At 40.0% G+C, this 14,210-nt stretch overlaps 1 protein-coding gene across 1 annotated transcript in view; it reads left to right on the top strand.

Annotated features, from left to right (window-relative positions):
- xpo1b (exportin 1 (CRM1 homolog, yeast) b) overlaps positions 1-13,210 on the top strand; it is a 32,353-nt gene extending 19,143 nt beyond the window's left edge. The window contains 8 exon segments of the mRNA XM_022193129.2: positions 747-853; positions 1,396-1,510; positions 1,513-1,589; positions 4,268-4,436; positions 4,810-4,944; positions 7,402-7,561; positions 7,655-7,751; positions 11,758-13,210. Of these exon segments, the coding sequence (XP_022048821.2) occupies positions 747-853; positions 1,396-1,510; positions 1,513-1,589; positions 4,268-4,436; positions 4,810-4,944; positions 7,402-7,561; positions 7,655-7,751; positions 11,758-11,904 (1,007 nt within the window). The 3' untranslated portion in view covers positions 11,905-13,210.
- Positions 13,211-14,210: the final 1,000 nt, after the last annotated feature.

Genomic DNA, 14,210 nt, shown 5'->3' with positions numbered 1-14,210 from the left:
TGATGTTGATTTCTTGTGAGCATTTGTTGGGAATGTCAGTTTTTGGCTAATCCAGTGAATTGTATGTCTATCAGCAGGGCTTCAACTAGCAGTTATTTCCATTGTCAGTTGATCTGTGGACTATTTTCTAGATGAAATTGATTAGTTGTTTGCTGTTTAAAATGTCAGAAAAGGTGAAAAATGTTGATCAGTGTCCCCCAAAGATGAAAATGTCAAAGGACAGAAACATTTTGTTCACACCCACAGATATTCAGTTTACTGTCATAGAGGAGGAAAGAAACCATAAAATATCACTTTTATTAAGCTGCAGTCAGAGAATTCAAAACTGGTAAATCAATTATCAGAATAGTTGACAGTTAATTTAATCATTAACAACTAATTGATTAGTAATTGCAGCTCTATCAGTCAGATAGAAGGCCTCCAGTCATTTGATTTTAAAGAGAGAGCTACAATACCTTAATAGAAATGCTTTAGCTCCGCATACATTTTGTCATATTCTACAGTCCTTTGAACATAATCTTGTTTGTCATTTACTGAGCTAAAACATACAACAATTGAAAGTCCAGACTCATCTTTTATTACTGCTGAACCAGTCAGCATTTATCAGATGCTCAGGGCTTCTCGTGTGCATGAGTGTGTGGTGCAAATGTAGTTTTGTGTGAGCCACAAACTCCAGATCACCTGCTATATTTTAACCTTTATTTGCAACCTGACGGTAAGCAGCATTCTGTCCTAATGTGTTGCAGGTGAGATGGTGACGAAGCAGCCGCTGATCCGAAGCATGAGAACGGTGAAACGAGAAACACTGAAACTGATCTCAGGCTGGGTCAGCCGATCGAACGACCCACAGATGGTAAGAAGTCGCTCAGGTACATCGATCAATTAAAGCCCATCACTGCTGGGACGAGGACACCTGTAACTGGAATAGTAGCCATAGTCTGGGGTGATAAATTGTGCTTTAAAAAAATGTCGATGTGGTCTTGAGCAAAAAGAAGTCATTTATTTGTGCTCTTCTGTGTCCTCACAAGACACTACACACTGTGACAGTCGATGAAACGGCTGACAGAAGAAAAGAAGTAGAACTAATCCAGTTGGTATTTTTAGATCAAACACAAAGATTTCATTTCCCTGTGGCTCTTTCTGCCCTCAACTGTGTTCGCATCTGCATAATAATTAATATTCATAGTTTCACTCTGCACTCTGGGACTGGTCACCTTTTCAGAGTTTTATGCAAAAAAACATTTTTTTGCAGCACTTTTGTAATGTATTTGTCAAAACTCAACCTTTTAGAACGCCTGGTTAAATGTCTTTCTGAGACGTGTTTTTAAAGATGTGGATGTTTCTCGTCTTTCTTTGCTGTTGTTCACCGCTGATCCCTTCTGTTGTTCTTCCCAGGTTGGAGAGAACTTTGTTCCACCACTTCTGGACGCCGTCCTCATCGACTACCAACGCAATGTTCCCGCCGCCCGTGAGCCTGAGGTCCTCAGCACGATGGCAACCATTGTCAACAAGCTGGGGGGCACATCACCAGTGAGATACCCCAGATCTTTGACGCTGTCTTCGAGTGCACCCTCAACATGATCAACAAGGTAGGGCCTAATGAGCTGCTGCTAATCTGACAGCTGCAGTCAAAGTTAATGTGTCATAAGAGGATACTTGTACTGATGAGTTTTCCTGAACTTGTGATTGAGACTGTGATCATCGTATTTCTGTTTATTGATTAACAGTATAACTCAGTGTAATGACTAAACACCTCAAGCATCAAGAGTGATCAACGGTTAAATTAGTCGGTTTCATTTACACCAAAGGTACAGGGTTTCTGCAGGGCATTAAAAAGCATCAAGTTATTAAACTGATTTTGTGAAAATTAGGGCCTTAAATGGCATTAAAAATCATTAAATTTGATTCTCAGTGACATTAAAAATTCATTCTACAGTTTTCAAGAAAAATATTTGATAATGATAATATAATAATATGTAATTATAGAGGGCTATTTGTCAGATATGTGCATCTGCCTAAACATGCCAAAGCATTGTGATAATTGTTCCGGCTGGTTGGGTACAGTTGTCAAAAACTGCATGTTTGGAAAGTGGCCGGCAGGCTGGACCAGGTGGAGGAGAGCTGGGAAATCTGGAAATGCAAATTCCAGCAAAAATGACTAGAAAACTTGGAATTCAGAGAATGGCTGCAGCCCGTTGGTGGTCAGGTGTGTTTTCCAGATGCAGAAATAGTGACATGTAGGGACAGTTTTCATATAAATATCATCTTTTACATAAAAACAAACCTGTGTAATTTGTTGAGTTCGTGGTCGTGACATTAAAATTTTTTACAGTATAGCATTAAAATGGCCTTAACAAGCATTAAATCTGTCTGGTGGATTTCTGCAGAAACCCTGGGGTAATGGTCTTTACCATGTGGCCTTCACAGCAGTTTGTAAATCACACGACTAATTATTACACTCATCATTTCCACATGCTGGACTGTTAAAAAACAGAGCGCAACTGACTAGTTCATTTATGTACAGTACTAAGTAAAGGTGTTAGGCACTAAACAGAGAGTGATGATGCTTCCAAAGATAATGCTTCACTTGATTTCGTGCTCAGTGCAGTAAACATTAAACAGCTAAAACAGTTACTTGGTGTGAGCACTCTTTGCCCTCCAAACACCACCACATAGTTTTTCTGCGTACTCAGCCGGTAGATTGTTCCAGCATCTTGGAGAACTCTCCACATTTCTTGAATGGATTCTGTCTGTCTTGGAGTCTTCTGTCTCTTAAAGTAATCTTAGAATAACTCTGTAATGCTGAGTTCAGGCTTTGTGGAGTTCACACCATCTCTTGCAGACTGAACGTATGTTTGTGCTTCTTGTCCTGCTGTAGAATGTATTTGGGATGATCGTGTGCTTCTAATGTGCTTAAAATGTTTACATAATTCTTGATGGGTTTTCTTTGAACTTAGTTTATTTTTAAAACAAGTGCTTTAATATTAACAAGGCAAATATTGTTGCATTTACCCAGCACTTTACGTGTGGTTCTTACACGGTAATATTGTACTGTACTTTCTCCATTAATTCATTAGTTCAGTCCAGTCCTTCTCGGTTGGAGGGTTTTCCTTCAGCCATGCAGGACTTTCTACCTGCAAGTAGCTGACAACAGTTTTAACTGAAGTCCCAGAAGATCTATGTCTGTATGACTCTCCTCTGAAAGCTGTTTACAGAAAAGGTGGCAGGTGAAAGCTATCATTCAAGTTTCCCAGCTGAAAATTTTGCTGAAGCCCACAGGACAAACTTTTCAGAGTCTGCAGAGAAACTTCCCCATGCTTTGTAGCTCACTTTTAAAGTGGCAAAGTACCTGCAACACTAATCAGGGTCAGATTAATCCACTAGTGTAGCCTAGCCGCGCTAGACCCATGTTCTGAAGGCACAAGGGTCTCGGACCGCTCGACAGGGAGGGAGGCGGGCTAAAAGGTTGTCTTTCAAATCCCTCTGCAGCAATTGGGTAGGTATACAACCAATCAGCGCAACGAATAGGCTGACGTAGTTCCTAGAGCGCCGGGGGATTGTGGCTAAGTCCCATTAGCTTCCCAGCCAGCGGAGCCAACTGGTATATTAAGGATTTGCCATATCCCGTCGGCATAAGTCCAAATACGTCTTTCTTCTCAATGAAACACTTCAGTGCCGTCCTTTGTTTATCTTTCAAGTTGAATTTTAGCTTCAAATCTTTAAGGGCTGTGGCCAAAGCCAAGTCGAAAGATAACTGTTTATTGTGCACCGGTTGTTTCTGTCAGAATCGTCGCGCCTCTGTCGTCACTTAGTTACACCCACCTTCTGACTCTACACTTCATGGTGATTGGTCCGGCCAGTTTTAGGAGAATCCAGCCTCGAGCCTTATGGAGGGTAACTAGACCCACCCTGGCAGAGAATTAAATTCGTTGCCGTGGGTTGTCTAGCGCGGCTAGGCTACCACTAGTGGGCCCTGGGGCTAAAATGTGCTTTGGGCTTTGAGGCAGAGTTGGTAATCCAGCCTTGAACCTACCGATTGCATCCAAAATATGTATGAAATGATTTCATAGTGCGGTCAGCCATGTCAGAATCAGACTGGTAATACATTACTCCACGTAATAAAATTTTATTTAACCTTTATTTACACAGGTAATCTCATTCTCAAGAGAGACCTGTCTATATGAATGTAAACATTGTAGAGCCTGCTGGACAAACTCTTGCATGATGTCGTAGAAGTAACGTCATATTTGTTGTGTTTTTGTTGCAGAACTTTGAGGAATACCCAGAGCACAGGACCCACTTCTTCTACTTACTCCAAGCTGTAAACTCTCACTGCTTCCCCGCATTCCTCGCCATCCCCCCGGCCCAGTTCAAACTAGTGCTGGACTCCATCATCTGGGCCTTCAAGCACACCATGAGAAATGTGGCCGACACCGGTAAGTGTGACACATTTATTTAGTGCGTACATTTATTAACATTCAGATTGGGCAATTGCCTGAAGCATGAATTCAAATTGATGTAGAAACCACCTGATTGCTTCGTTCTATCAAACAGGTTATCAGCAAAAAACTTGTGAACCAATTAATTTGATGAAATGTGACGCTACAGGTTCACTGTTGTACTTCTCTTGGTAGTATTCAGAAATGTGTCAGATCATGTATCAGAAAAGCAAAAAAGTCAGTACAGTCATGCTAAGGGGCTCTGGATTTTCAGGGATGTAAAACGTTTCTGCTCTATAAAGGGAAAAACGTTGAGGAATGTTGAAGTCATCAGTGTGTATGAAGCTGAAGTCACGTTTCTGCTCATCAGGTCTGCAGATTCTGTACACGATGCTGCAGAACGTGGCCCAGGAGGAAGCAGCCGCTCAGAGTTTCTACCAGACGTATTTCTGCGATATCCTGCAGCACATCTTCTCTGTGGTCACCGACACGTCACACACTGCTGGTGAGCTCACGCACTGGGGCTACACTTTGTTGATATATCTGTGCACAAATTCTGTAGTGTAAGGCATAAGAAAGTAACTGATTGCATTTTTTAAGTACAACAAAGGCTATTTAAATATATGCACTGCAAAAACTAAAATTTTTAGTCAGAATGTCTCATCCCACTTGATTGAAGATAAAATCACTTAAAAACTGACATTTCAGCAAGATGGAGGGACTGGTTTTAACCCTCGTGTCGTCTTGCGGGCCAAAATTGACCCGTTTTAGTTTGAAAATGCAGTAAAAAAATATTTCCCAGTGAAACTTCTGATGTCCACATTTTCAACATTTTTGGGAAATCTTTGAACATTTTTTGGTGGGAATAAAGAAATGTTATAAATGTTTCTTAAGAACATTCACAAAAAATCTAACAAAATTCACTGGATTTTGCTAGATTTTTTTGTGAATTTTCTTAAAGAAAAGAGAAGTTTTGCTGATATATATGGAATCACTTTATATATTTAGGATTTTTTGGAAGATTTTTACTCATTTTTTGAAAATATTTATAAGATTTTTCTTGCCAAATTTGGGGGATTTTTTAAAAAATAAAACTTTTAAGGAATTATTGGAATTTTCTTCCTAAAAGTTTTGCAAATTTTCAGAAATTTGGGGATTTATTTTTTTTTTGCCGCATTTTTGGATTTTTTCAGACAAGGAAACAATATTTTTTGTTGCCCGTAAATGAAGACAGCAGGAGGGTTAAACAGTGCATCTTAAATATCTTAAGTCAAACAATCTTGAAATTATCTTGTTTTGAGTTGTATTTTACAAGAAAACTCAAAATAAATTTAATACATCTCAAATTAGGAGGTTACATGAAATCAAAAATCTATTTTTGAGTGAAAAACTGTTATTTTTTTTTAGCATGTCTGGCTTATTTTAAAGCTGCTGTTCGGAGTTTCCGTTTGTTTTCAATTTATGTATCATTTTTTAACAAAGCTTAAATGTGTTAGTCTAGTTCGATACTATAATATAAAGTTAGAATAACGCGATATGAAAATTTATTCCAGAGCTCCGCCTTCCTCTCATAGACCCCCATGTTATTCCAAAAAGCGCCGGTTGCTGCCGACCAATCAAGTTCGAGCTTCAGCTTTGTCATGCTGTCAATCAACGGTTACGCGCACAGCAAGCAAGCCCATGCAGAGGTGGGCGAGCTACGCACTACGCAACCGCGCGCACATTTGTTTTGCTTGTGGAGGAGAGAGCATCAGGGCTCAGCAACTTCCAGAAAAGTTACCAATCCCACGGCTTGTCAGGCCAAGAGACTGCAGGACGTTTTTTGGCTCGGGGTGCTCGCGTCGCTCCCCGACCACGGCCTCCACAGCCCACCTGACGGCTTCGTTTAGATGCCCGACCTCTGGAGGAAGATGTTGGGGCGTCTGGGACATACTCTTCGTCAGAGGAGTCATGCAATTCTGAACTCTAGATAGAAATAAATAAACAATGTAACACATATACACGCGTAAATGCACTAAGTTTGATAAACAACGTCATCGAGAGGGATACACGAGTGTAATCACATATTGAAACTTTACTAGTTCGTCCTAGCAGATTCATGTTATTTTGGTATTCGGACAAGTTAGACTCAATACAGAATTCTAACGTAATTCCTTTATTATTTACTAAATGTACTAAATGTAGAAGAGTGGAAAACAGCAAAACAGGCGAGATGCTGCAGCACTCCGGGTACTCCTCTCAGGTACTGCGCGCGCGCACAAATAAAGGGGCGAAATCAGAGGGAGGGTGGGACCACCAGTGTTTTGGGAGACGCTGCGATTCAAACTCCGGACAGCAGCTTTAAGACACCTAAGCTCACATTGGTCACTTATGTAGTCGTATATTCAGCAGGAGAAACTACTGAAGACGGCAAATAAATGTCCATAAATCTGCTTAGAAATGATACAGGAAACACACATCAGAACCTGCATGAGAACCATCATGTTTTCTGGTTTTCTGCAGTATCACAGCAGTCCTGTGAAATGTCTGTACACCTATAAGCGCTCTGCAAACAGGAGCTGCTAATTTGACACCTTTTAATGTTACCAGTTTGACAGATGTAACCAACAGCTAGCTTTAAACAGACCGGACAGGACAGCAGTATTTGCCTGGTTGTGACATTTCAGCAGCACAGTAACGAGCACACAGGATGGAGCTCTACTCACCACTTTCATTTCCTTCTGTAGTCGCATTGGTTCAGAAGTTGATTTAATTGTGAAGGGGCAGGGTGTGAAAAAATGACACGTTCATTTCAAGAACAGGATTAAAATCGCCAACCAGGGCAGGTTATATTAAACTCCCTCCCTCCTCCCCCCGAGGAATAAATCCCATTCAAATATGGCTTTAGAAAGATGAGGAATTAAAGGTAGATACAGTTTGTGCAGTGAAGGTGTGTGTGTGTGTCGGTGTGTGTGTCCTGCAGGCTTGACGATGCACGCGTCCATCCTGGCCTACATGTTCAACCTGGTGGAGGAGGGGAAGATCACCACAGCGCTGAACCCCACCAGCCCCACCAACAACCAGGTGTTCATCCAGGAGTACGTGGCCAACCTGCTCAAGACCGCCTTCCCCCACCTACAAGAGTAAGCTCACGCCTGCGCTCTTCATCTCTGCTGCTGGAGAAGACACATTTGTTTGTCATCATTCACGGTTGTGTTTGTCTTTGTGTGCCTCAGTGCTCAGGTGAAGGTGTTTGTAACCGGGCTGTTCAGCTTAAACCAGGACATTCCTGCCTTCAAGGAGCACCTTAGGGACTTCCTCGTCCAGATCAAGGTGAGCTTGTCAGAGCGTACAAATCATCTACAGTCACTGAATAGCATCAGCTTCTACACTGGAAAAAATGCCCCTCTCAGAACAAGGAAAAAAACTTATTTCAAGGAACTTTTACTTTGAAATAAGTGGAAAAAAATCTGCCAATAGAACAAGCGAAAAATTACTTGGTAAGATTTCTTGAAATAAGATATATTTATAATATTGAGACCTTAAAATTAGCTGGGAAAACTTATTTTAAGCGATATTTTACCAGGACTGCCAGGCTTAGGTGTCTTAAAATAATCCAAATATGCAAAAAAAAAAAAAAAAAAAAAACTTTTTCACTCAAAAATAGATTTTTGATTTCATGTAACCTCCTAATTTGAGATGTATTCACCCTCCTGATGTCTTCATTTACGGGCACCAAAAAATATTGTTTCCTTGTCAGAAAAAATCACCAAAAAATTCCCCAAATTTCTGAAAATTTGCAAAACCTTCAGGAAAAAATCCAATAATTCCTTAAATTTCTCTTAAAAGTTTTAATTTAAAAAAATCCCAAATTTGGCAAAAAAAAAATATTGTAAATATCTTCAAAAAATGAGTTAAAATCTTCAAAAAATCCTAAAAATATCTTAAATGATTACATATATATCAGTAAAACTTCTAATATTTTCTTTAAGAACATTCACAAAAAAAATTGTGAATGTTCTTAAGAAACATTGTTAGCATTTGTTTTATTCCACCAAAATATGTTCAAAAATTTCCTGAAAATGTTGAAAATGTGGACATCAGAAGTTTCACTGTGAAAATATATTTTTTCTCCACATTTTCAAACTTTAAAACGGGTCAGTTTGGCCCACAGAACGACTCCAGGGTTAAACTTATTTTATGTTTTCTTGTAAAATTCAACTCAAAACAAGATCATTTCAAGATTGTTTGACTTAACAAGATATTTAAGATGCATTGTCTTAAAACAAGTCCCTCTATCTGCTGAAATGTCTCTTGTTAAGTGAGATGAGACATTTTGACTAAAAATAAGACAAATAGACTTGGTAAGATTTAGAGTTTTTGCAGTGTATTGGAGTCATAAAATCATAAATTGTTGCTCTGTGAGGGAGATGTGCACAAAAATCAATGGTTCCACTTTGTGGTAATTTAATGCCACATGTCTACGTTCTCTAATTGTTTGTCGATGAGCTGAACCAGAGCGAGCCAGGCCCTGCAAAGCTCCAGCTCTGCTGTTTGTAGTCTTTCCTGCGGGGGCTTTGTCTCCTCTCACAGAGGTTATCAGTGACTACATAGCTTGCTGCTTAGCTGCTGTTTCCACAAATAACATTTTCCTACATGGCCAGGTTGTCCTTATAAGTATTTGGAAGGTTTAAGGCTGCCATGCCAGTTTATTGTTGGTAGAAAGTGTGTGTGAGTGACACACAGTGTGTTGTGTCTCTTGTTCAGTCCAGCTGCAGCTCAAAAGACACTCAGGTTTATTTTTCAGACTGCAAGCATGAAAAATAATGTGTGTTTTTTTTTAGATGTAGTCTAGATTAAAGCTTAATTAAAGCAAATGAAATGATTTACTGGAAATTCTTTTTTATTCTCGAATGCAAGTGTTTGCTGCTTGCTGTCTGTTTTGGTTTAAAATATGCCGTTTAAACCTGCCTTTAAAAAAATGCCAATATAACATCAGTTATGCAAACTAGAAACTGTTAAATCAGGAACAATCTCCACATTGTTTTACTGTCTGATTGTTCTTCAATGAAACACTTTAATAAGCTGTAGGATAATTAAGCAACCTGAGGATTAAAATCAAGATATTTTATCAAAATTGCTCTATTCTGCTTGTCTCAATTAAAAATCTATTTGTACCAAATCCTGTTAAAAACATATTTATAACTAAATAAATGAAGAATCGGCACTCGTCAACACAACTGAGCAGACATCAGTCTGCGTGAATGGGCACAATTTATTACTGGACCGTGGAGCAGTAAACAGTAATTTTTTACTGGACCGAAACAGTTTTTACTGGACCGAATATTTTATGCATACCATACCATGAAATAACCTACCATACTCTCATAGCAACAGCCAAATCTAACTCAGCATCCACCCTCTCTCATTATACACCTGGTAAATCACCATCTACATGCACTGTCACCGTCACTACACCCTCCCACACCATTCTACCATACCACCTTCCACTTTTACCATTGAATTACTCGCCATACACGTCCAATTTGACCAGAAAAACAGCTCTCAGCTTCGTTTTGGCGATATTTTCACACGCTCCTGCAGAAACTTGAATTTGTACTCAGGGATGGGAATTTTCCGCGGATTTCATTTCAAGTTTGAACACTTTATTGTCGCTGATACTCCCGCGAGATGGTAACGACGTTAACGATAGCTTGCTAACGACGTTAACAAGCTGTCGTTCGATTTGTAAATGGCCCAGCAATTGGAAGTCGCTGCGCCGCCGCACACATCACATCACAAATTACACCGGACATGAGACCAGTAATGTAGTAAGTTTTACCGGACTTTTGGTACACAAATCGGATTTGACCGATGGTCCGACATCATTGGCGCACACTGGACATGACTGACTCAGCAGACCCAACAGAATGGAGTGAATATTCAGCTGAACTGCAGGCTGTGTTCATACAGAGCAGAGAGGAGGCGAGTGTGGAAACAAATTAGAGATTGAGACGAAGATAAAACACCCACCATGTTTTCCAGTAACACTAGTGGCAACTGCATGTTCATTTTACGTACCTTTTTTGTCTTTTTTTATGACTCATGGCATCATAATTGTATTTTATTCTGACTTCTCTCCCCTCCTTCATGGATGTTCTGTTTCCATAGATGTGCAGTAAAAAAATATCCCACAATGAATTAAAAAAAATGTGACAGAAACAAAAGACAACCAGAAACTGCTTGGGGTTTAGATGCTTAATGGGAAAGTTCCATATCTGACTAAAGCCCCATTTTGACGTGATTTATTTCTGTATGTGTTTATTTTAATGTTACCCTCCCTGATCAGCAATTGAAGATCAGTCTGAAGTGAGTCAGCCACAACAACCTGCTGTTTTTCAGTGAAGTTGCAGCCCCTCCAGCAATTTAAATTCCATTCCTGATCTTTCACGGAAAGACCTTTTCTTTGTTTTTTGATTCTACACTGCATCAGCAAATGAGACAAAATGGTGGAAGTTTAACCTGTTTTTACCAATCCGATGGATCAAATCCTGTTAATTCTACGTTAACGGGGCCAATCACAAACCAATAATATGACAAAAATGAAAGCTTTCAACAGTGTTTCCCCCTGAAAGCTCATCTGTCGTTTTTTCAGGTTATTACCAGCATTCCTGCCTTATCACACACCACATCCTGTCATTTAGCAACAATGACTTAGCCCTTTAAACCCCAGTTTTATGGACTTTTTTCTTTACTCCTGTCACTGTTTTATTCACTCTGGACTACTTTTTCACTTCCATCTTTATGAAAACAGTGCAACCATGACGAGAAGAGGAAATAAGTCTCCTGCAGTGTAGCATGATAGTAGTGAATAGTTAGATGCCACAGATCGGAACAAAAACTAGGTTTCTGAGCCATGCTGCATTGATTGATTTGATAAAGTAGGATTTGTTTCACTCTTAGTCTTTCTAATTTGTTCCCATTTTCTTGAAGTTGCTGTGTGTAAACACAGCCTGCAGTTCAGCCAAGTAGTCCCTGAAATTGTGTCCAAATTGTGTTTTTTATCCTTTTAATATATTTTAGGAGGGAGGGAAACGTATCTGTCAAAGCCACCAGCAGGTCTTTGGGTTCAGAGGGTTTGATAACCAGTGACTCAGGGAGTATTTTGTCAGCCATCATGATGCTGATATTGGGTCCAAATGGGACTTAAGAGACTCATCAATTCGCCATAAGTGTTAAAAGTACGGGTGAAGGACTCAGTCCAGGTCCTACAGTAAAGAAAGGTGATGTAGTCCTCATGGCTAACAGCAGTGTTCCTTCCTCCTGTGCTGCTGTTCAGGAGTTTGCAGGCGAGGACACCTCAGACCTGTTCCTGGAGGAGAGGGAGGCGTCGCTCCGTCAGGCCCAGGAGGAGAAACACAAGATCCAGATGTCAGTCCCGGGCATCCTCAACCCTCACGAAATCCCAGAGGAGATGTGTGACTGAGCCTCAGCTCAACCAAACTGTACAGTCCTCCAAACAACAAACAAATAAGCCCTAACCACAGCAAACAACAAAACCCGAAAGAGGCACCTGAGTGTGGTGGGAGGCTGCTCACTGTCTGCAGAGCACGCCGACCCATTGGATGTTTGTTGACCAAAATGATGCCAATAGTATGTAAATGATTACCGCGTCACCCTGTGGCCCTTTTTACATAATCTGCGTTTTCTATGGAGACTTTTTGTGTAACAACTTTCCAGAACTGTTAATCTAAGCTTATGTTTTGTTGGTCTCTGGCCCACCCGGACCTGCATGATGACATTGTAACGATTAGGACAAGTTAACCATCTTGTTTTTGTTCTGTTTCCTTCACCGCCCTCCTTCTGTTTCCCAGCTCCTCCCCTTCTTCCATATTTTTGTTTATATATAAATATATTATAAATACAGTCTGAGCAGGGTGTTTGTGACAAACGGCCTACGTGTCAAGTCGGCATAGAAGCTTCTAGACCTCTGGTGTGAGAGGGGGAGTGGTCTTTAGAGGTGCACGCACCGCTTGTTTGGTGCCCCACAGCATTGTGGGAGAATGTGAATCTAACGGAAAATGAATGAAGGCTGAGAGATGCTGCTTCTTGTATCAGCATCTGTTGCTCATGAGTTCTGCTTCACCTAAAAGCTGAGCTGCTGCAGGCAGGAGGTTTTCTAGGGAAAGCAGAACTGAATATGTGCATATCATCCCAATTGTATAGCATCTTTAATACCATGGGAACATTTTTTTTCCTTTTATTCTATTGTTTCTTTTTGTTGTGGGTGTGTGCGCGTGTGTGCTGTCGCCTAGTCGACATCAGCGTTTTGTTTTCCTCTAAGAGGATTGTTGCTCATTTGTGAGCCTTTCATTAATGGGATGTTTTAAGGAAGTGGCGGAAGTATTTATGGGGTCTTGGTTGGTTGCATCTTTATAACAACTCCTGCTTAACTCAGATGGCTTTCAAGATTTTGAATTGTACTAATTTAGATTGTTTACCATGCAGTAGTGCTTCAACACACTACCTTTAGAGCAAAATGAAAAAAATAAGACTGGGTTTACATTTAATTTTGTATTTTTGCATTTTTCATTTGTACCTGTTTGAGTTCTGTCCAAATAAACAAAAGGCTTTTTGTCCACAGAGCAAAGTAATTGCCAATGAGTTTAATTAGGAAAGAATGTATAAATCCAAATAAGCACCCAATCTCTAATGGCAAATTTCCCTTCTCAAGGTGTTACATTTGTTGTGAACTTTTTGAACTGATTAAAGTTGAGAATTTTATAACCCTGCCTTTGCTCCGGTTTCTTCATTCCACAGCAGAGACTCAGTTTTACAGGAACAGGTGTTATTTTTAGACCAAACGAAGGGGCTTCAGCCCCCCTAAAATATTCTTTAGCCTCCTAAATAGTTTTATGTTCATTTATTTTTTTTAAAAGTTTTGTTGTTTTTTTTTACAAAAAAAAAGTGCTGACAAATTCAATATAATGTGGCCAGAATATGAGTTTGAAGAAATAATCACATAACCAGTCATTATTAACTTAAATATGATCATAAATCTTAGTTTCCCTTCACTGGAAGGTAGAGAGTCCGACCCAGTGCGTTGTTATCCAGTCCATTCCACTTGTTCATATAGAGCACGCCCACATCACTGAAATCCAGTCCACGTTTTCCCTGCAACCTAGGTTGCTCTCGGTACCTGCAGCATGTGTTTACCGGGAGGAGCACACAGAACAGACTAGAGGCGAAGAACGTGAACAAGAATGGATATACGAAATGTTTTCAGGAGAGTAAGTATTCATCACTGCTGATAGTGACAATAAGTTAGCTCCAGCCCCCTAGCTAACAGCAGAAACTTTTGGGGAAATCCAGTTCGAGTTTTTACTCCAGAGAACGCCAGGTTTGGGAAAATCCGGTCCGCATTTTCCGTCATTGTGCAGCTGTCAGGCTGGCTGTCTCTGAGTGATGCACCAAAGCCTGTGTGTAGCGCTCATAGATATGTATCATACAGTCTATGATATGTATGGAAGAGTAGATAGGACACGCCCCTCTGAGCAGCGTGCCTACTGCATCATTAAGCTAGTGGGGGCAAAGTTTCAGTGTTTTCCATTGACGTGTACGCAAAAAGTAAAACAAGAAGAATGCCGTCTCGTTGTGCTGTGTACAATTTTTTCAGTTTTTTTAAGCTCAATGTTTTTTTTTTTATTATCCCATAATGTTATATCTATAATAAGATTTTAACAAAATGCTCTTAAAATACACCGGAATGCAGGAAATAGGATCAATAATTTT

The sequence above is a fragment of the Acanthochromis polyacanthus genome, chromosome 15 (genome assembly GCF_021347895.1).
Source record: "Acanthochromis polyacanthus isolate Apoly-LR-REF ecotype Palm Island chromosome 15, KAUST_Apoly_ChrSc, whole genome shotgun sequence".
NCBI classification, from domain to species: Eukaryota; Metazoa; Chordata; class Actinopteri; family Pomacentridae; genus Acanthochromis; species Acanthochromis polyacanthus.
Note: the sequence above shows the minus strand (reverse complement) of the source record. Positions and strands in the feature narration are given on the sequence as shown.